General features: G+C 42.4%; 1 protein-coding gene across 20 annotated transcripts in view; it reads left to right on the top strand.

Moving 5' to 3' along the window:
• RBFOX1 (RNA binding fox-1 homolog 1) overlaps positions 1–23,898 on the top strand; it is a 2,068,635-nt gene that overhangs the window by 2,001,896 nt on the left and 42,841 nt on the right. For 16 of the 20 annotated variants that reach the window (XM_043455516.1, XM_043455518.1, XM_043455526.1 and 13 more), the window contains 2 exons: positions 18,792–18,834; positions 23,758–23,822. In XM_043455516.1, the coding sequence (XP_043311451.1) occupies positions 18,792–18,834; positions 23,758–23,822 (108 nt within the window). Of the gene's footprint in view, positions 1–12,460; positions 12,501–18,791; positions 18,835–23,757; positions 23,823–23,898 lie in introns of all 20 variants that reach the window. The other 4 variants (XM_043455517.1, XM_043455529.1, XM_043455511.1 and 1 more) reach the window with 1 other exon arrangement.

The following is a 23,898-nucleotide window of genomic DNA, read 5'->3' as shown; positions in this document are numbered from 1 at the left end:
AAGTTAAGGATATTAAGAAATGAGACTCTATGAAATCATTAGAAAGGGGAAATAAAAGAGAAATAAGACAATGTCCATCATTTCTTAAATGATCATTAGACTTTGATTAATTCTGAGCTTCTTAGGGCAATTCTGAGCTTCTACTGCAAAAACAGTTTTGTTTTGTTTTTTACTGAAAAGGTGGAGGATCATAACAAACCAAGGATGAATTGACCTTAAATTCTCACAGTCCTCCAAAATAATACATCTGTGTGTCCTAAGCCTTTTATATCTGACCAAGTGTTGTGAGGAATCATTGATTATATAGTGATTATCTCCAGTCCACAGTATTGAGCCCACTTTATAGATCCAGAAAGGCAGAAACAAAGATTTATTATTGCCAAGGCCACAGAATGAGTAATGAAGAAAAGAAAGAATTACCCTCTGGGCTCATGTAATGACTGAAGCAAGATTCATAAGCGATACATGCAAAATTGCATGTTTATATCATATTAGTTTGTCTGAAAATCATTATCTTAACCTCAGTAGATGAAAATTGTCACTTTTCAGTCTACATACCCTTGGTATCTCATTACCATACCAAATAGAAAAATAAAATAAAATTATATGGCTTATCCTCATATGAGCAATTTATTTTTAAAAAATCTCTGAATAATACACCTGCTGTAAAATTGAAATTTGCTAACTAATAATGAACTTGCTCTTTGCTAGGAATAGCCAGGCATAACTAATGAATGCCACATTTGCCAGGGAGAGACTTAGGCGTCTCCAAGTGGTAAAACACATTCTTGGTGACTGCTTTGTACATGATTTCACTTTAATATTCCAGCCATCTTCCTAATCATTTTGGTTGTAATGGTGGATTGCGCCTCTTTGCTGGCAATATTATGGCTGGAATTCTGAAATCACACTTAGTAGAAAGGTAAAATTCTCAAGACAGGAGGACCAGAAAATTTAGAAATGCTAGGGATGTGTATGTCCATGTCTGCATGTTCTATTAGAGCAGAGTACTGGTCGAAAGGAGGAAATTCAGCCAGTTGCCTGGGTGTTTTGCTGGATTATAAACTGCCTGGAGTGCATTGGTACCAAGTGAAAAAGTGGGAACTGAGCATCTTCAGTGAAGGCTTCTTTTTCTTCATTGGCTTAAGCTGAAGGAGTCCATAGGGGGAGGAGAAGAAGGAGCAGTTCATCTTCAAACAAAGAGCACCAAGGAGGACACAGAATAGACCTTGGCTGGCGTGGAGAGCCCTAATCTGTGTTGACTGAAGCAAGTAGCAGAGAGGTTGCAAAACCCACGTCTTTTTCCAGGAAGTGATGTCATCAGGATTCAGGAGATCCAGGGGATGGTGTGGGTTTCTTATAGTTTTCCGTCTTCAGAGTCCTTTGGTTTCCTGGTTCTAGATTTGACTGTCTTTCTTCCAGCCCAGTTCTGCTCACCATTGCCTCTCTCAGATCCATGAGCTGAGGATGCCGAGGCAGATGGCACCTTTGAAGGAGTTTCTTACAGGCAGGGAGAGGGAACACCATAGATGCTAACAATTTTAAGACGTGTGGAAGTGGAAAGATAGGCTTTTGAGGGAGTGTTGCTGTTCAGTCCCTCAGTTGTGTCCAACTCTTTGCAACCCCATGGACTGCAGCATACCAGGCTTCCCCTGTCCTTCACTATCTCCCAGAGTTTGCTCAAACTCATGCCTATTGAATTGGTGATGCCACCCAACTATCTCATCCTCTGTTGCCCCCTTCTTCTAAATCAGTTACACTTCAATTAAAATCTTTTACAATTAAAAAAAAAAAAACAAAAAAGGAAAGAAAACCCAATCGGGAAAAATTCCGGTCATTTCCTAAGTTGTACTGTTAAAATCTCATTCTGTGATTTTCCTTCACATTCAGAGATCCCCTCTTTTTTATAAGTCATCATCTAGCAAACTGCATTTTGGGGGGAGAATTTATTATTCCCCTTGTCACCAATTGAAGATGTATCTTGTCATCCTAAACTTCTGTTTATCGTAAAGAATCTAATCTGAAAACACTGTTACTAAAATCTCAACCAAAAATGTGTCATTTATCCTGTGTCCATGTATAGCTTCCTTTTTTTCTTTGGAGGGGTGTGGAATTTGGAAAACATCCATAGAACCTCCACGGTCAGTTTAGTGGAACCCTGGGTGACCCTTGGATGTATCCAACATCAAGGCAGTCACCCAGGAAGATTCACTCAGAGTGCCCTGGCATTCATTCATTTCCTTTTATTGATTTAGTTTTTTCCTTCACATCCTGACATTTTCTGAAGTTCCTCCCATAGAATAAAGAACATAAGTTATAAAGAGCCTTATCTTCTCTTTCTCATATAGCTGAACAGAAAGTTATTGTGACATTAATACATGATCATCCCTGGGGAGGGGAATTCTGCCTGGACCAGGATCACAGGAATGAGAGGAAAGGCTCAGATTGCATTAGCTAACTCCTTATTGATTGTCAACATTAACTGAGTGAGAATGGGTGATAAGTTAGAAAGCTAGTGCCTACACAGTCAATAGGATTGTTGCACTCCTATAAAGACATAAATTACCAGGCAGATAAGATTGCCTCCTGCTGTTCTGTCTCATGCTGCCCTTGGTAGCTTAATCTCTGTAGGCACAATTGCCTTAGCAGCTGGGTAGAGACTATACCTGCCTCTGAAGTGTTGATAGAAGATGAAGTAGGGAGATGAGTGTAAGGTTACAGCTTCATCCATTCCATCAGATGGCAGGTGAACTGTTGCTATAGTAGTTGCTGTTGAGATAGGCATTGACTTTTTATTAGCTGCCCATACTCCTCTCTTTCTCAAGGTCCCATTTTGCTTGAGTTGAACACCCACAATTCTGCATCCATGAGTTACTTACCCCTGGGCTGTGGGGGTTGGGATGGGGCGTCTGCTGTTAATTGACCTCCATCCCATGTAAGCCACAGAGATGGCTTTAGACAGAGGTACTTCAAGTGGCTAATGGAATCTGTAGATTGGAAACAAAATATTAACTAGTGAACTAGTGTCAAAGAGAGTTGATGGGACCATGTCATCCATATTTCTTCTTGCATTTGATCCCGAAGTCAGTGTCAGACACCATGTCCAGTCTGTCTTCCTAGGACTCACATTGGGGAGAAATTACCCATTGGGTGATTGCCATCTGAGGGAGCTTGTAGGCTGATGTTCTGTGGATGAAGATGGCAGATAGAAGCATCAGAAAAACATATTCCAGACTCAGTACAACACCAGATGTTATAGGACAGTGGTTAAACCATAATCCTCATCCAACAAAACCCCATAAGATTGGTTTCATCAAGTTCTTGTTCTTGGTTAATTAATAAAGAGCATCTTATCAAGTTCTGGGCTTCCCAGGTGGTGCTAGTGGTAAAGAACCTACCTGCCAATGCAGGAGACATAAGAGAAGTGGGTGTGATCCCTGGGTTGGGAAGATCCCCTGGAAGAGGGCACGGCAACCCACTCCAGTTTTCTTGCCTGGAGAATCCCATGGACAGAGGAGTCTGGCAGGCTACAGTCCATGGGGTCCCAAAGAATCAGACATGACAGAATCGACTTAGCATGCACATAGGTATCCAGTCCTACTATGTAACAGGCAACTTGTATGAGACTAGAAATACAAAGAACCATAGGAGATTTTTAAATTATTATCATTATTCTAAGTGAAACATCCAGCATTTTGCAATAGGTTTTCATCTTGACTCTCGGGATATTTTTGAGCAAGGTATTCTGCACTTTCTCAGGTCATTAATTATGACACGTGTATGGTCAGTTGCTCAGTCGTGTCTGATTCTTTGTGACCACATGGACTGTAGCCCGCCAGTCTCCTCTCTCCATGCAATTTTCCAGGCAAGAATACTAAAGTATGTTGCCATTTCCTCCTCCTGGGGATCTTCCCAACCCATGGGTTGAACCCATGTCTCTTGTGATTCCTGTCTTGGCAGGTGGATTCTTTAACCCTGACCCACCTGGGAAGCCCTGTTATGACACATCTATGTGCAACTTCTTAGAGTTACCTTGTGAGGTATTTTGAGGAGACTATGCTCCTCTGAATACAAAAAGATATGGTGATATCCCTGGGAGAAACTTTATACAGTTGGCTAGTACAAGAATGAAGCCCATACATAGCGCTTCAGCGGCTGCTTTCAGGTTAGGTCCTAAAGAAACCTGTGGAACTATGTGGGTGAACCTTTCTTTCTGTGAATCAACCATGCTTTCTGGTTTTAATTTATAAATGTCTCATGCTCAGATGTCATTATCTGATGCTCAGAAACTTTCTCAATTAACATAAGTTATCATCACCTATTCTCAGAATACTTTCCAGAATTCTCTCTAGCTCTTTGGCTTTTTTTTTTTGGTTTTGCTGTGAGTTCTTATTTAAATTCTCAGCCAGTTTTAAAATCTAACTTCTCACATTAAAAAGAAATGCACTCTTCATTGAGTGTATTATAAGACAACACCATAAATGAGTAGTTCTTAACTTTAGGGGGAGAAAGTGGAATGTCACAGATGTCTTTGATAATCTAATTAAAAATATGTATTTTTCCCTGGGAAAATGTCAGTGTCCTCACGCTGCACAATGATGTACAAATGCCAGTGAGTTTATGGACCCACCTGATATCCATTCTAAACCAACTATGGTTTAATGCATTTGAATGCATTACAATTTTTTTTTCCCCCATTTGGAAGGGGCAGCAAGATACGCCATCATTAAATAACCTTTCCTTTAAGAATGTATTGGTGGTTGGGATATATTACATTATTCAAACAGATTGTGTAGTCTGGGCATCCCGTACTTTCTTTCCTTTTCCGTAAACTAATTTGCTGTAGTGCAATCATCCCCTGCTTGCATTCATCCAAATATTTAACTACAGTTATTACCTTTCTAAGAAAATGAGATGTGCATTCGAATTACATTCTTGCAAAAGCATATTGCGGTCCCAAAGTGATTGACAAGCAATACAATTACCTTTGCATGGCTAGACCGACCGCCTCTGCATTAAAATGGGGCTGCACCTGTTCTATGCATGATGGTAGCTCTCTTCTCTTGTATGGGGCCATGGCTCGTTTATCGAGAGCTCCATAGTAGACATCACCCCCCACCCTCCTCTCTCTTCGTTTATGTTATTTCGAGTGCACCTGTTTAGTGAGGTTTTTAAAAATGTTTGAATACATTCTTGGAAACCATCATGAGTCTTTGTAACAGCTTACTTGAAACCAGTTCCTATTTAGAATAGGACCTGGGCTTCCCAGGTGGCGCTAGTGGTTAAGAACTCACCCGCTGATGCAGGAGACGTAAGAGAATGGGTTCGATCCCTGGGTGGGGAGGATCCCCTGGAGAAGGGCATGGCACCCTACTCCATAGCCTGGCGGGCTATGGTCCATATGGTTGCAAAGAGTCGGAGACAACTGAATTAACTTAGCATGCACACACGCTAGGAGGCTGGCCTTCAGCATTCTCTCGAATGTCACGGAAGATGACACGTGGAGAGTGGTACTCTGTAGGGCAATAAGTTTTTTAGTCCTTGGACCAGCAGCCTCAGCTTCCCCTGGGACTTGTTAAAAATGCAAATCCTTAAACCCAACCTCCCCCTCCCTCTGCATCTAGCTGTATTGATTCAGAACCTCTGGGCTGGGCGTGGGGCCCAGCCATCTGTGTTTTGATGGGCCCTCGAGGTGGTTCTGATGCCGGCTGAAGTCTGACCACTGCTGCCTGCCATAGCAATTAAAAGTTTGGGCTGTGAAGCCAATACAATACAAGGTAGGCTACAATCCCAGCTTTGTCAATACCCAGCTCTCTCTGTCTCACTTTACTGATGTCAGAAGAGGCTATTATCCATCTCATAAGGGTATTTTGAGGACTAGGTGGGGTCATGATAACTGGGTGAGACTAGAAGGACAGACACAGGGCTTCCCAGATGGCTCAGCAGTAAAGAACCTGCCTGCCGGTGGAGGAAACACAGGAGACTTAGATTCGATCCCTGGGTGGGGAAGATCCCCTGGAAAGGGAGATGGCTGCCCACTCCAGTATTCTTGACTGTGAAAACCCATGGACAGAGGAACCTGGCAGGCTACAGTCCAAAGGGTCACAAAGAGTAGGACATGACTGAAGCCACTGAGCATGCATGCACCCCTTCCCGTACTCGAATCTATATTAATATTTGGTTAAGTATTATTATATTGTTCACTCTTACATCACCTTCTATCTAGCCTCTTGTACTGGTCTTCTAAGTCAGAGTCTGGTTCTGAGGAGTTGTGTGTGCTTGTTTGGGAGATCTTAGCTCCCTGACCAGGGATCAAACCTATGCCTCCTGCAATGGAAACACTGAGTTATAACCACTGGACTTCCAGGGTATTCCCAAGGTCCAATTTTTAAATTTGATCTCCCTCCCCCTCCAACTTTGGCAAGAGTCACTGATGTATAAATAGATGAGGATTCTACCTAGAATTGGTTGGGGTCACCTTCAGTTCAGTTCAGTCGCTCAGTCGTGTCCGACTCTTTTTGACCTCATGAACCACATCACGCCAGGCCTCCCTGTCCATCACCAACACCCGGAGTTTACTCAAACTCACGTCCATTGAGTCGGTGGTGCCATCCAACCATCTCATCCTCTGTCGTCTCCTTCTCCTCCTGCCCGCAATCTTTCCGAACATCAGGGTCTTTTCAAATGAGTCAGCTCTTCACATCAGGTGGCCAAAATATTGGAGTTTCAGCTTCAACATCAGTCCTTCCAATGAACACCCAGGACTGATTTCCCTTAGGATAGACTGGTTGGATCTCCTTGCAGTCCAAGGGACTCTCAAGAGTCTTCTCCAACACCATAGTTCAAAAGCATCAATTTTTCGGCACTCAGCTTTCTTCATAGTACAACTCTCACATCCATACATGACTACTGGAAAAACCATAGCCTTGACTAGACAGACCTTTGTTGACAAAGTAATGTCTCTGATTTTTAATATGCTGTTTAGGTTGACCATAACTTTCCTTCCAAGGAGTAAGCGTCTTTTAATTTCATGGCTGCAGTCACCGTCTGCAGTGATTTTGGAGCCCTAAAAAATAAAGTCTGACACTGTTTCCATTGTTTCCCCATCTATCTGCCATGAAGTGATGGGACCAGATGCCATGATCTTAGTTTTCTGAATGTTGAGCTATAAGCCAACTTTTTCACTCTCCTCTTTCACTTTCATCAAGAGGCTTTTTAATTCTTCACTTTTTGCCATAAGGGTGGTGTTATCTGCATATCTGAGGTTATTGATATTTCTCTCGGCAATCTTGATTCCAGCTTGTGCTTCATCCAGCCCAGTATTTCTCATGTGTACTCTGCATATAAGTTAAATAACCAGGGTGACAAGATACAGCCTTGACGTACTCCTTTTCCTCTGTGGAACCAGTCTGTTGTTTCATGTCCAGTTCTAACTGTTGCTTCCTGACCTGCATACAGGTTTCTCAAGAGTCAGGTCAGGTGATCTGGTATTCCCATCTCTTTCAGAATTTTCCACAGTTTATTGTGATCCACACAGTCAAAGGCTTTGGCATAGTCAATAAAGCAGAAGTAGATGTTTTTCTGGAACTCTTACTTTTTCAATGATCCAGCAGATGTTGGCAATTTGATCTCTGGTTCCTCTGCCTTTTCTAAAACCAGCTTGAGCATCTGGAAGTTCATGGTTCACGTATTGCTGAAGCCTGGCTTGGAGAATTTTGAGCATTACTTTACTAGCATGTGAGATGAGTGCAATTGTGCGGTAGTTTGAGCATTCTTTGGCATTGCCTTTCCTTGGGATTGGAATGAAAACTGACCTTTTCCAGTCCTGTGGCCACTGCTGAGTTCTCCAAATTTGCTGACATATTAAGTATGGCACTTTCACGGCATCATCTTTTAGGATTTGAAATAGCTCAACTGAAATTCTATCACTCCCACTAGCTTTGTTCATAGTGATACTTCCTAAGGCCCACTTGACTTCACATTCTAGGATGTCTGGCTCTAGGTGAGTGATCATATCATTCTGATTATCTGGGTCATGAAGATCTTTTTTGTATAGTTCTTCTGTGTATTCTTGCCACCTCTTCATAATATCTTCTGCTTCTGTTAGATCCATACCATTTCTGTTCTTTATTGAGCCCATCTTTGCATGAAATGTTCCCTTAGTATCTCTAATTTTATTGAAGAGATCTCTAGTCTTTCCTATTCTATTGTTTCCCTCTATTTCTTTGCACTGATCGCTGAGGAAGGCTTTCCTATCTCTCCCTGCTATTCTTTGGAACTCTGCATTCAAATGGATATATCTTTCCTTTTCTCCTTTGCTTTTTGCTTTTCTTCTTTTCACAGGTATTTGTAAGTCCTCTTCAGACAGCCATTCTGCTTTTTTGCATTTCTTTTTCTTGGGGATGGTCTTGATCCCTGTCTCCTATACAATGTCACAAACCTCTGTCCATAGTTCATCAGGCACTCTGTCTATCAGATCTAGTCCCTTAAATCTAAAAAGGGACTAAAGGAAATAAAGTCCCTTTATTTCTCACTCCCACTGTATAATCATAAGGGATTTGATTTAGGTCATACCCGAATGGTCTAGTAGTTTTCCCCACTTTCTTCAATTTAAGTCTGAATTTGACACTAAGGAGTTCATGATCTGAACCACAGTCAGCTCCCAGTCTTGTTTTTGCTGACTGTATAGAACTTCTCTGTCTTTGGCTGCAAGGAATATAATCCATCTGATTTTGGTGTTGACCATCTGGTGATGTTCATGTGTAAAGTCTTCTCTTGTGTTGTTGGAAGAGGGTGTTTGCTATGACCAGTGTGTTCTCTTGGCAGAACACTATTAGCCTTTGCCCTGCTTCATTCTGTACTCCAAGGCCAAATTTGCCTGTTACTCCAGGTGTTTCTTGACTTCCTACTTTTGCATTCCAGTCCCCTATAATGAAAAAGACATCTTTTTCATTCATGACAGAATGTGGTCCACTGGAGAAGGGAATGGCAAACCACTTCAGTATTCTTGCCTTGAGAACCCCATGAACAGTATGAAAAGGCAAAAAGATAGGACACTGAAAGATGAACTCCCCAGATCGGTAGGTGCCCAGTTTGCTACTGGAGATTGGTGGAGAAATAACTCCAGAAAGAATGAAGGGATGTGGCCAAAACAAAAACAACACCCAGTTGTGGATGTGACTCGTGATAGAAGCAAGGTCCAGTGCTGTAAAAAACAATATTGCATAGGAACCTGGAATGTTAGGTCCATGAGTCAAGGCAAATTGGAAGTGGTCAAATAGGAGATGGCAAGAGTGAACATAGACATTCTAGGAATCAGCGAACTAAGATGGACTGGAATCGGTGAATTTAACTCAGATGACCATTATATCTGCTACGGTGGGCAGGAATCCCTTAGAAGAAATGGAGTAGCCATCATAGTCAACAAGAGTCCAAAAGGCAGTACTTGGATGCAGTCTCAAAAACGACAGAATGATCTCTGTTCATTTCCAAGGCAAACCATTCAATTTCACGGTAATCCAAGTCTATGACCCGATCAGTAACACTGAAGTAGTTGAACGGTTCTATGAAGACCTACAAGACCTTCTAGAACTAACACCAAAAAAAAGATGTCCTTTTCATTATAGGGTCACCTGCTGTCACCTCCTAATGGCCAACCCTCCCCCTTGATGGGCAGTAGTCACTCAACATATATTTATTTACATTTTCAGGGTAGAAAGTGATGTGTTAGCTATCAAGTGAGACACAATGTTGAGGAAGCTATTGGGTATGACTTTCAGGATGAAATGAGCCCCATCACCAATGCCTTTCATATTTGACTGATATTTAAAATTATTGGACCAAATGAGGATCAGAGGGTCATAAAACGTGATGCTGGTGTTTACAGGAGGGAGGAAGAAATCCATCTGGTGGGGGTCAAGACACTGTATAAAGCTCATAGCAACGTAATGTTTGACTATAGCTACGACCACAGATAGCTTGGGCTTCCTGGGTAGCTCAAACAGTAAAAGAGCCTGCCTGCAATGCAAGAGACCCAGTTGAATCCCTGAGTCAGAAAGATCCCCTGGAGAAGTGAATGGCAACCTACTCCAGTATTCTTGTCTGGAGAATTCCATGGATAGAGGAGCCTGGCAGGCTACAGTCCATGGGGTCACAAAGAGTCGGACACGACTGAGTGACTCACACTTTCACCTTCTTTGCATAATCCTCCCTTGACGTGCGCACCTACTCACCTCTTTCCCCATTTCGCAGCCAAAGAAGGGACGCTCAGGACGCTCAAATCGTTAGTTCCAGGGCCCCTAGCTGCAGATTGCTGAGGCTGTGATCCAGGGGCCCGTGTGCTTCCCGTCTAATTTGGCTCTCGATTGGTACTGTGCTTTTGGAGGAGGTTATGGGGAGATGAGGCCATCCCGACACCAGGATCAGCACGTGAAAAAGGTGTGACAGCGTGAAGCAGCATTCAGAGCTGCTCTGATCTGGCTGAATGATCAGTGCTGGGCGCAGTCTTGTTGGCAGAGGCTGGCCCTGCCTTCTGACCCCCGGCAGACAGTATCCTTTTTTGTTGGAAATGTTGAAAGCGAAATCAAAGCCTGGCTCAGGATGCCACACACTCAGTATCTGGGATTAGGGTTTGACGCTGCTTGACAAGGGCTCTTGTGAACAGGAGCCCTTTTCGATCCACATGAAGACAGCTGAAAGCCATGTCTACCAGCCTCCTTAGCGTGTGAAATCTCTGCCCCCGTGTTTAAAGACAGTGGTACTGGGGGGTTCAGCCATTCGCCTCGGAAAAGCTCTGAGAAGCCCACGCGGTGTTCTCCAGCAAAGCAGTGTCGCTGCTGTGTGCGTGTGCATGTGCGTGTTGTCGGTGCCTCCCTCGGCTCTGTGTCCTCAGCCCTCCTGCGGGTCTGCTCTGCTCCTGAAACCTGCTGAAATCCTTGGGTAATCGACATCCGGTTTTCAGTTAGGACCCCAGCTCCATTCAACCGTGGGGCACGTGGGTCCTTTGCCAGAATCATAAATCATCTGTAAACTCCATGGGAAGGTTGTAATAACAACAGTTACCCTTTGGAAAACATGCCTTTAGAAACTCGCATTTGTATATTTGAGACATCTTGCGATCTTGGCAAAAGCCTATGAGGTGTGCAGGCTATGTGGGGTCTGCACTAAACCCGTTTCAATGCTTAGGAATTGTACATCAGTTTCCCAGGGTTACAGACCGTCTTCCTCTGGCTATTTCGCTCAAGGTAAACCATGAGACTTCTGGAGAAGTCCAGTATCTTTTATTTACCCCTCCTGTGAATTCTCTTCTCTCTGGGATGACTCTGTGGACAGGGATCAGAGAGCTGCTGCGAGGCTTGGCTCGTTCAATCATCACGTGCGGTTCTGCTCAGTGTGGATATAATTTATGTGAATGTACACACAGACATAGACATGTGCACATAGGTGACATGTGAGTACACATAGACACACAGGTGTGCAAACATATTACTATATGCATCATATGCACACTATCTACATTCATAAACACATGCATTTACATGTACAAACTAACAAACACACATTATATGCATAAATTTGGGGGCTTCCTGGGTGGCCCCATGGTAAAAGAATCCACCTTTCAATGCAGGAGACTAGGGTTCGATCCCTCAGTCAGTAAGATTCTCTGGGGAAGGAAATGGCAACCCACTCCAGGATTCTTGCCTGGAAAATCCCATGGACAGAGGAGCCTGGCAGGCTGCAGTCCATGGAGTTGCAAAGAGCTGGACACGACTAAGCAACTGAGGAAGCATGCATGCACACATGTATATGAATCGCACACATACACAAATGCCCACCTGTGATCCTGCACACACATCTGCATACCTGTTCACAGACCCTATAACTAGAGATATCCTGCTCCCTTTCCCATAACAGAGGGGCACATGGAATTACCGAATATTAGAGTGTGAAATACTAGAGTGTGAAAGAATATAGAAGAAAATCTCTGAAATCCTTTGGATCATGCAGCTCCCCTGAGATCATTCAGCTGTAACCCTTATTGAACACATCACATCCATACCCCTATACTTATCGATCATATATTTTAAGCAGATGATTTGTTTTTCTGGGAAGGAGCCAGGGGTCTGGCTGAATGCAAGCCCCGATCCTTGTATCGGCGTGGGCCACTTAAAATATACGTGAATCCTCTCTGCATCTGCACCCCTCTGGAAAGTCCACTACCCAGAACAGCATTGCCACCGTGTTCTGATTCTGGGCCCCCACCGAACCCCAGCTTCATTTTTCTCAGTCTGACAGACTGCCATTGTCTCCAACCTCCTTAACCAGTGTGGAAACGATCCCCGGTTCCTGAGTCTTGGCCGGCCCTTGTGACCAGACTAACTTGGCCCGTGCAGGGGTTGGTGTGTCTGCATGGGGAAGTGCACTAATATGAATGTTTTTCTTTGTGTGTGCACCCTTGCAGTGTTGTTTACCAGGATGGATTTTATGGTGCAGACATTTATGTAAGTATCCATTAACATGCATGCCACCCTTGTTTCTCGCCGGAGTCATTCTTTTTACAAGTTTGCTGCGATTTCTCAGCTGGGTGCCACTATTTCCGCTTCCCGTGGGAGAGTCAAAGGCTCGGAGGACAGACTGCCTTCTGCTCACGGTAGCCATCGTGCTATTGAGTGAGTGGAATGAACTCCTTGATTCATTTCAGAATAAGTGAATTTTATTTATTCAAAATAAATAAAATACTGGCTTTTTCCCCGTGTCCAATTCAAGACTTTGCCGCAAAAAGAAATTCTCTCCCAAATTCTCAATTGGGATCTCTGTGTTTTTAGTCTGATATTTAAGATGACAGCTGAAGTTACCAGCTGTAGAGGGTAAAAAGATATTTTCATGGCTAATGTTTTTGATGTTTTCTTGTATACATTGAATTGCTTATCATGACAGCCCTAGAAAGACATTCCCCATTTCTCTCTTTCCCCACATTGATGGTTTTAGCAAGAAACATCTCCTAACAAGATATAGATACACTTGAGCATTCAACTCTTTATTTTTTCAACCCCTGATTTCCCTCTATTTCCCTGAAATAGTTACCTGACTTAGAATTATTAGTCCAATTTAGGATTGTTTGTTAAATGGTACCACTTTATTAAGCTTCTCACTTTTAAAGAAGAGGAGGATGTTTCTCATTATGGGGCCATAATTAAATTTACCTAACTTGATCTAGAGGTAGTTATTCACCCATGGTGTGATATTAGCATCAGTGTTATGAAAATGACTTGGAATAAACACAACTTAAAAGAAATGGGGGATATTTTCTAAATCACATCATTATTTTCATTATGAGTGACCTCAAATAAATTCAGTGGAATCATATTTGTTGTTTTATAGGCTAGATAACAAAGAAAAATATAGCCATATTCCTGATCAAATTGAGGCAATTTACTAGAAAATAGGAAAGATGCTAGTTATTTAATTTTCTTCCCTTTGACTTTCAAATAATTACAATTTTGAGCCAGAGTATTAATCTCCATCAATGATGAACTTGGGTTTTATTATTATTGCATTAAGTACATTTATTATAATCTGTGGGTTAGTTTTTATTTTTTTCCCATAATAAAATGAAAGAACAGCCTACCTGTCTTTTATTCACCCAGAGAGCAACCAGTTTCCTTTTTGTGTATCTACCTCTATTCACTCCTTCTCAAGTCCTCTTTTTCCAAACTTTGAGTTTGTACCATTTAAAATAGAGAAACAGGCAGGGGCTAAAGAGTATGGACCTCCTCCATATCCTCAGATACCCACTGATCACAAACATCAATCTATCCCCTTCCCCTAGGGTAGCTTCTGGATGGAGCATGCATATGGAGGAAGTGAGGACTTAGTTGGGCTTCCCTGGTGGCTCAGATAGTAAAGAATCTGCCTGCAATTCGAGAGACACAGGTTCGATCCCCGGGTCAAGAAGATCCCCTGGAAAAGGAAATGGCAACCTCTCCATTGTTCTTGCCTGGGAAGTTCCACAGATGGAGGAGCCTGGTGGGCTACAGTCCAAGGGGTTGCAAAGAGTCCAACATGACTTAGCGACTAAACAGCGACAACAGCCCCTTGAGATACAGCTATGTTCAGATGACTGGAAATGTCCTGCCTGCTCCCTTTTTTTAAAAAAGAAATGATGGTTAAAGAGGTTCATAAAAAGACACACAAGGTTCTGTTTTTATTTAAAGGAAGTTTGTGGCTGGCTTGTTCAATCTCATTAAAAATAATGCACAGTGAGTAGGTCTAGGGCCATCCTGAGGAGACCTGGGACATGTCTTAGACACACTGGTCACCTCTACTGGGTCTAAGTCAGTTGTTTCTTTTTTCATTTTACTGGGCAGAGTTGTAAGCTTCTGGCTTCAGTTACTTTTAAGGAAGGTGATGGGAGTCTGCTCTCTGCTTCTTCCTACTCAAATCATCCTCAGTCTTGACAGTGGATCAGAGCAACCCAACAAGGACAACAGCAGGGAAACTAGGACCACTGACCTTTTGTACACACCCCACCTTCTCCAGCACATTCTCCTCTTTGTTGCCCAAGGTCCCTATCCCTCCCACATCATGGTGGAGCCCTCGGGCATCTCCCAGTCCTGCCGAAGCAAATAGGATTTGAAAGACCTGCAAGGATCCCTGTAACTAGCAAGTCACAACCTCCTCTGTAGAAATAGCTCCTCTTAAACTTTGCAGGGAAGAGAGGATTGAGGGGAGAGAGAGAGAGAGAGACAGCGATGATCAGATACCCTGAAAGAGCTGGAGGCGGTAGATGTGTTATAAGATGCTATGAGCCAGAAACTAAGGTTAAAAACCAGGGATGCTCCTTTGGGCTGAGTGCAAAGAAAAATCATCTTGCTTGGAAGCCCAGCTCTGCAGGAAAAAGGCTACCTGCCCTGCTCTGACCCAGCGCCTATGGCCACTCACGAGAGGACAGAGAGGTCTTCTAAGTCAGCAAGAAGGGTCACAGAGGTCACTACCTGGGTCTCTTCTACCTGGGACATGACACACACACACACACGAATACACACACACACACCTTTATTTGAAAAGGTAGCAATTGAGCTTCCATAACTAGCCTATCAAACCTACACATTCACTCATTGCTAAGTGGCACATATTTCCATAAACTCCTTTGCATGGAAAAGCAGGCCATGGCACAACTTTGTAAATCAACTCTGCGCTGTGCTGTGATCAGCTGCTTGACCCTTGTGTCCGGCTCTTTGTGACTCTATGGACTGCAGCCCACCAGGCATCTCCATCTATGGGATTTTCCAGGCAAGAACACTAGAGTGGGTTACCGTGCCTTCCTCCAGGGGGTCTTCCCGACTCAGGGATCTAACCAGAGTCTGCTGCATTGCAGGCAGATTCTTTACCGTTGAGCCACCAGGGAAGCCCAAATCAACCATACCTCAAAAGAAAAAGAAGAAAAAGTAGACCAAGTTAATGAAAAAATATAGAAATAATAGGAGAGGTGCCACATGGATATGATCAACTGTTTGAAAGTTGAAGGACCACGGTCCTTGGACTTGCAAAGCAATCAGTTAGATTGAAGGGTGAAGCCAGAGATCTCATAAGGCCAACCTTGATCGAGGGGCTGAAAATAAGGGTTGCTGAGCCAAACTTAGCCAGGACATGCGTCGTCACCCACTCAGGGAGATAGCAAAGAATATGGAATTAGATCAAAAGATAACTATTGAAAATGGAGGAAAGGGCATGATAATAGAGCTATTAAAAAAAAAAAAAAAAGACCTGACAAGCTCTCAGTAGAAACTAGAGTAAGATAATAGAGTTCTGAGCACTAGGAGAAAGGAAAGAAAGAATAGGAGAGGAGAGACAGAGAGATGATGTAGAATATAAATATTAACCTTACTCCCTTTTATTGAAAAAGCCCTAAGCTTCCTAACAGGGCTTCCCTGGTGACTCAGTGGTATAGAATCCGCTTGCCAATGCAGGAGACATGGGTTAGTTCCCTGGGTCAGGAAATGGCAACCCTCTCCAGTATTCTTGCCTGGAGAATCTCATGGACAGAGGAGCCTGGTGGGCTACAACAACAACAAAGCTTTCTTACACTCAATGCAACTGTGAGGCTATCTAGCAAATATGTCTGGATAAGATTCCAGTGCATTTTTGTATCATGCCTAAATCCCATTATAAAGAGGTTCTGGGTTATACCATGACTTCTGTACATTATTTCTGAATTCATGTCACTCTGCCATCCATAGATCTTCAAGAGGCAACCTCATTTCACTGATGTTTGAGCTCAGGACAGGGGTGTCAGTAGCTTTTGGAACATGGAAAATGGAACTTCTCCAGATAAAAACCCCAAGGGTTTATTCCCGAGTCTTTGCTTTCTGTGTGGACCAGCTGGTGGGTTCTGGTCAGTCACCAGGTGGGGAGGCAACAGCTCATTCGGAAGTTAAGCATCTCTTGTGTAAGAAACACGACACTCACACTCCACATCACCTCACCCTCTCTGCACATGGTTCTATCAAGGGTGTTAGTTGCTCAGTCCTGTCTGATTGTTTGCAACCCCATGGACTGTAGCTCACCAGGCTCCTCTGTACATGGGATTCTCCAGGCAAGAATACTAGAGTGGGTTGCCATGCCCTCCTCCAGGGGATCTCCCTGACTTGGGAATGGAACTTGGGTCTCACGCATTGCAGGCAAATTCTTTACCATCTGTGTCCTGGTCCTAATCAAGGAGCAGTCTTATTACGCATCACCTCCGTTGTTTCTTCCCCAGAGGAGGAAGAAACAAGAAACATTTTTTTTCAGAAAAAAGATGGAATCTTTTGCCCAGACATCTTCACTGACACTGTGGTTTGAGCCCATGAGATCGATCAAATTGCAAAGTTCAACCCTTAAACCCTGGGCCAACAGAAGGACATCATTTTTTCCACTGAGCAAACTTGAGAAGGTGGTGAAAGATAGGCAAGGAGGAGGGTGAGAAGTGAGGATAATGGAGAGCGTGTGAAGTGGACCGGTCACAGGGAATAATATCTGTATTTGAAATGTTCAAATGACAGAGAGAGAGAGATGGAGGAACTTCTATAGGCATAGTTTCCTTTCGCAAATGTAGAATTTTAACTTAAAAGGGAAGGCTCAGTAGAATTAGGAGCTTCCCTGGTAGCTCAGCTGGTAAAGAATCCGCCTGCAATGCAGGAGACCCTGATTCGATTCCTGGGTTGGGGAGATCCCCCGGAGAAGCGGTGGGCTAACCAATCCAGGGTTCTTCATTGTTCTTGTTTGTTTACTTGCTCAGTTGTGTCCGATTCTTTGCAACCCCATGGTCTGTAGCCTACCAGGCTCCTCTGTCCATAGAATTTTCCAAGCAAGAATACTGGAGGGGGTTGCCATTTCCTTCTCTAGGTGATCTTTCCAACCCAGGGATTGAACCTGGGTCTCATGCTTGGCGGGCAGATTCTTTACCACTGAGCCACCAGGAAAGACACACACACACACACACACACACACACACACACACACACACACACACATGTATGTATTGCCCCCACCACACAGCATGCAGAACCTCCCTGACCAGGGATTGAACCCATGCTCCCTGCATTGGAAGTGCAGAATTTTAACTACTGGACCACAAGGAAGTTCCTTAAAACATACATACTATATGTACACACACATATACACACACACACACACACACAACCCTTTATCAGGCAGGTCCCTACATCTGTTAAAATGTTCAGTCACCTTGACGTCTGCCTTGGAACTGGAACACTTCACTTCCAACTAGAACCACTCATGGGAAAAAAATCAGCCTCATTCATGAATCACTGTCACATCCCAAACTGCTCCCCAGTCTGCCCAAGGGTTCTGCTGAGATCTTGTGAGTGATGGACCTGAATGAAGTGATGGTGGGTTAATGACATCCATCTTCAAAGAAGCTTTTCCAGACCCATGCACATGCACGCACCCATACTCTTACACAAACACACACACACACAGACACACGAGGAGTGTTTCCAGTCATATTTGTGAAAATTAGCTTTGGTAGCTTCTATCTGATTCATTGTTTCCTGAAATACAATTGCTCTGTCTGTTGTTATTTGAAATTAAATTTTTTTAAAAAGGTATTAAAAAGAAAAAAGGAATGATTTGTAGTCACCACAGGTCATGTTTGTTTGTTTTAAATTATAGCTTTACTGAGGTATAATTGACAAATAAAATTATAAGGTATTTTTTTAAAAGGTGTTGATACAGTTACTGTCATCTTAACTGCCTCCATCATTCGGCATCAAAGTTAAATCCTCAGGTGTGCCCAAGAAATCCAACCATGAGATAAAGAGACAAATGAGAGAGGGAGTTAATTTGAACTGTTAGAAATGGCAACCCACTCCAGTATTCTTGCCTGAGAAATCCCATGGACAGAGGAGCCTGGTGGGCTATGGTCCATGGGGGTCACAAAGAGTTGGATACGACTGAAGTGAATTAGCAGGCATGCAATATGCTTGGAAGGGAAAGAAGCCATGAAAGTATCCTTTTTCCTTCTTTAAAAATACACACAGAATTATAACACAAATACAATGAGGGTGGTTTGATCCCCACCCCCACCTTCTTAATAATTCTTGGTTGCTCAGAAATGTTCAGCATTGCTTGGTCCTCCTTTGGGTTTAATGGGTATCATGCTTAGGTCTTAGTGACAAAAGAGACGCAAACTTGGAAATGAAGTGCTCTGGAATTTCTGTCTGACTTATGCATTTTCTTTATTTATTTCATTTTTGCATTGAAAACATTACATTTCTGTTTCCTTATAGAGTAGTGTATCAAGAGCCTGTGTATGGCAATAAATTGCTGCAGGTATGAAATCCTGGCTGGTGGAAAAACTCATCACTATTGATTGTGGGTTTGCTGTGAAATCCTACTAACAAGATGATTCTGGGGAGGGAAGGGAGACGTTCTCTAACACAGAAGGAGGGAAGACTGAACTGAATTTTCCAGTTTTGATATCAATTCTTCTAGAAGAGAGACACTTCTCTTGAAATCTTTTTTTCCCCTCTTTGCTAGATTGTGTGTGTTTCAGAATTGAGACTGGGCTTGGCTGTTTCTTTCTTGGCTTAAAGTGTATCTGGCTTCAGTGAATATAAACTCAGTGAAAAAAATCCAAGGGTTTCATTGAACCAATTGTCTGAAAAAATTTTTTTTTAGTAATTTCCTGGAGTCAACTGGGATGGTTAAACCAAAAACCTTCTATAATTCAGCATCAAGAATCAGTATACACTGTAGCTTCTTATAAATTTATTTCACATCTTCTGCCATAACTCTCAAACCTATTTCTCACTGATGAAGCCACCCCAAATGAACAAACTTGTAGGAGGGAAAAAAAAACCAACACATCCATTGGAGTGTAGCTGGCCAAGTCTCCAAATTTGGTCTATAACCAACACAAAAACTGTCAAATAAAATGTAAGGAGAATGTAAAATTAAAGTGATCAGTGGGAACTTTATTACACAGGTCTCCCTTTAACCTGCTATTGTCGCTTTTGTTCAGTATTAAGTCAATTAAGAAAGTACGTTTTTTTTTTTTTAATGGTGAGGTTAATCAAGTTTTAATAAGAAATCTAATATGAAACAAATGGGTATTTGGACTAAGGAGCGAACCAAATAATTAAAATTTCTGAGATAAGCTTTTATTTTCAGACCTTTTAAGAAAAACTGGACTTCAAAATCAGCTGAATGTGTCATGCAGATAAGTTAAAGAGTAATGATTTATATGAAGTATTTTATATTTTGCAAATAATGCTCTTGTAAATGTCATTAGAGTGAATAAATTTCATGATGTCATTAATCTACCTGTTTTAGACAAAGTGAGATCCTTGAAATTTCTCAGAAAGGAGGAAGCCCTGTGTCCCAATTGATATACAGACATTTCACCTCACTTCCTCAGCAGTTTGCCATTTGGATATTTGAACATTCTTTTTCCAAAAGTATGCTCTCAAGTTAAAAATGTGATTTCCATCATCAAACCACTTGGTGATGCAGTGGAGATCCACAGAGCTCATTAATTCTGCTTTACAAAGTTCCACAAATGAGTAACAAGTTTCATTTCAATTAAGTCAACATCTCCCAAACCTATGTGGTCATGAAACCTTGCCTTTCCCATGATGAAGATCCCACCAAGCACAGTTTTGAAAATTGGAGCATCGTTAAAGTACTTAATTGATAACTTCCCCCCGTGGACCTCCAGAGGTCTTACTAACAAAGCAAGTATTCCCAAGCCTGTGAATCAGTATCTTTGATGGTTGCCTCTGGTGGTGGGGGCAGGGGTGGGAAGGGGAATCCATATGACCATTTAAAATACATATTTTCTATAAGATCACATGTCTATTTTGCTGCCCAGCATGTGAAAATATGTTTTCTGAGTAGGGAGCATAGAACTATTGTGAGCTTGTCATCCCTTTTCTTTTTTTTTTCACCTTTGCTTTGGTGATGGGAAAAATAACTGTCAAGGACACATTTTTTTTTTTTGGTTCTAAGGTCTGGGAGGATCAGTTTTAAGGTGACTGTGCTTTGATGACCACAAATGAAAGTGAGCACTTCTTTTTCACACATTACCCCAGAACCTCGCTGAAGCTTTGGCTATACTCGGCAAGCTGCAAAATATGGTCAGCAATAAAATTGATTAGAATCACCTGTTAAAAAGGCAAATTAAAGCAGTTTTTAAAATCATTTTACAGTGTGTGCACACATGCACCGAGTCAGTATACAACTCTGATTTTCCCTTAAATGGATTCCACGCCGAAGAAGAATTGCAAAGGAAGATGATGCAATATATAGATACAGAGACGTCAAGCCATCTACCCCTTTTTCTTTGTCCAGTTACTACAAATTCCAGGGATCACTTAGACCTGGGCTGTCCAATACTGTAGCCACCAGCCCCATGTGGTTGTTTACATTTTAGTTCAAATGAGTTCAACATTAAATAAATTAAAAACGCCATTTGTTGTAGCCCCCAGATTTCAAGATTTCCGTAGACATTTAGGACAAATGGCTACCATATTGGACTGTACAAGTATAGAACATTTCTGTTCATCATCAAGTCTACTGGACACCTAGGAGATCACTGACCAAGGTCAAAAGCTCTCCACTGGTTCCACAGACTTTACCAAACTATGACCTTGACTCATGAATCAGGAATACTTGTAAACATACTCTTAAATAGCAAGGATAAGTATCAGGACATTGACCTCCTGTGCCTGTCTTACATGGAAACCCACACTTGTTTTCTCTAAATGGTTAAAACATGTGCAAATAGAGAATGGGTCCTTCCCAAAGCTTTAGACACGCCCCTCAGTTGTTCAGAAGTGTCCTAGGTGTACACTCCTCCATTTTATATCAATGCAATAATTATCAGCCTAGTAGTCAGTGAGGGGCTGCTGCTGACTTGTTCGGTAAAGAATCCACCTGCAATGCAGGTAGACCCGGGTTGTTTGATCCCTGGGTTGGAAAGATCCCCTGGAGAAAGAAATGGCAGCCCACTCCAGTATTCTTGCCTGTAAGATCCCATGGACAGAGAAGCCTGGCGAGCTACAGTCCATGGGGTCATAAAGAGTCGGACATGACTTAGTGACTAAACCATAGCAGTCAGAGAGGTTCATTTTAGGTATATTCTGTTTGCACTGCCATAGTTTTTCTCACTTATCAAAATTGCTACCTACTTCCATTGACAGAAACCATTGCAGAAGTTGAGGGAGTCCTCCAGAATTCAAACAAAGAGGTTTTGCAAGCAGGATGTTGCTAGAAGTCTTTCCAGGAACCAAATTTACAGTCGCCACATCATGATTGATTGACATGGCCCTTGATGCAGTGCACTTTGCAGTAACTTTTGTTTTTCATTCTGAGAGTGACAGAGAACACACATGCACACACGCACGTTCTCCATTCAGAGTTTTCAGCTGGCTGCAGCTAATGCCTCCTAGCCATCAGGAAGCCCATGCCAGCCCCTCCCTACCTCATTAAGTTCAGTACACGCCTGCACACCTGTGTCTCTGTGGATGCCTGATGAAAGGCAAGGAGATGGGCAAGCTGATGAAAAGACTGGCTCCAGAAATCGGCTGACCCGATTTCCCCTCAGCCCATCATTCTGTACCTGGAGCTTGGTGCTCTGTGTGACAACTGCTTTGGTTTCCCAACTCCTCAGCACATTTAATGAGTTTCTCCATTTCTAATGAGAGAACATGGTGTTTGGAACACCAGGTGGTTTCTGGCTAAGACCTCTTTTTTTTTTTTTTTTTTTAACTTTCACATTGTTTTTCAAGGGAGACTTTTAAAAAAAATAAAAATACTGGCTCCAAATTATGGGTGATTATCTGTCAGAATGTCTTGGAGGTGTCTTCTCCAGAGTGATCCAAAGAAGGAGCTTGATTAAGGAGAAACTAGCTTTTTGGAATTGCCACGTAAGTGATAGAAAACTTGCTTTGAAAGTTGGTTATGATTGGCAAAGAGTAGAAATAAATTACAGAGACCACTGTACCTATCAGTGTTCTGATAGATGTTCTTGCAATTTTCTCATTCATCTGTCTCCTGTGCTATACGTGGAGCCAAGTATAATGAACTGCTTTACTCAAGATCCTACCATTAAATCCCCCCAACATCCAGTTATTTTGCTATTAGAAGCCCTCTGACATGGTTGTCTGTCCTGAATCCTGAAGGGTCTCAGTCCCTTCACAGTAAGGGTGAGAACCCTTTTCCCAGAGGATCATGGGACTATGTATTCTATTTAGAACCTGAATGGCCCCCGTGTTATCGGTGGAGACTGGATCCTGTTAATTGTACTAAGATCATTCAGCAGTGGTTGATGTATCACTGTGGTCTGCTGAGCAAGAAGCTCTGTTATTTTCACAGTTTGATAATGAATGCTCCACTGAACACAGTTCCTTTCGAATATGCCCATTTGCTTGTCCTCTGCTTAATTGAACAATTGCAATTACTGGTACATACAACTAAATGTTAATTATTTTTCTCCAATTTTTTTCTCTCTCCTAATGATTTCATTTACAAATTGGAAGACTTTATCATATTTTCCACAACAAACAAATTCCCCGTCTGAACCAGTGTGATATCTTGAGCTGAAGATAGAATTTTTAAGCAGTGTTCAAGATTCCTTTTTTTAAATCATTATGTGACATTTAAAAAGCTAGAGACAGTCTTTCGTTGCCTTAGTGGTCGAACAACTGCATATGCAAGAGATTCCTAACACAGTTTCAATCAAAGGATTATCTTATTTTTGTAAGTAAACATCAAAGACATTAACATTAATAAATATCAAAGATAGCAGGGTGTTAGCATGACCTGTACTGGATTTTTAAGGAAGTTCTCAAAGATGGTTTGAATAAGATGTAAATTGATAGCTGATAAATCAAGGTAAAGCATACTCACTTGAAAATCTGGAAAGTTCAGCCAAGTAGAAAAAGCATTTAAATAATCGCCCATAATCCTCTGCACCCCAAAATGATTACCATTAATTAACATGTAGGTACATCTCTTTCAGAGGGTCTCTGGGTTCCCTCTTTGGGATTTGCTTACAACTGCTAATCTTTAACATCCGGCTGGGGCTGGTAGTCCTCCCCACATCCTTCTCGCGTGTTTTGGTACTAAGCTTTCATTAACCTCCACTTGAGTTCACTAGATGTGGGTCACTGCTGTTCTGCTGGGGTCTCACCATCAGGCGCCTTGAGTCAGCCTCCTCTGAGTTCCTAAGCCCGCTTTCTCCTTGTGTTTTAGGGTGGTTATGCTGCATACCGCTACGCCCAGCCCACCCCTGCCACTGCTGCTGCCTACAGTGACAGGTAAGGGCTTTCCTTCTCACGCTTGACTATTACCTGGAAATGAACTTAGCTGGTGGGAGGTGAGCTTCTCGTCTGG

This window comes from Cervus canadensis, chromosome 32 (genome assembly GCF_019320065.1).
Source record: "Cervus canadensis isolate Bull #8, Minnesota chromosome 32, ASM1932006v1, whole genome shotgun sequence".
NCBI classification, from domain to species: Eukaryota; Metazoa; Chordata; class Mammalia; order Artiodactyla; family Cervidae; genus Cervus; species Cervus canadensis.
This window is presented reverse-complemented; position numbering and strand designations above follow the sequence as displayed.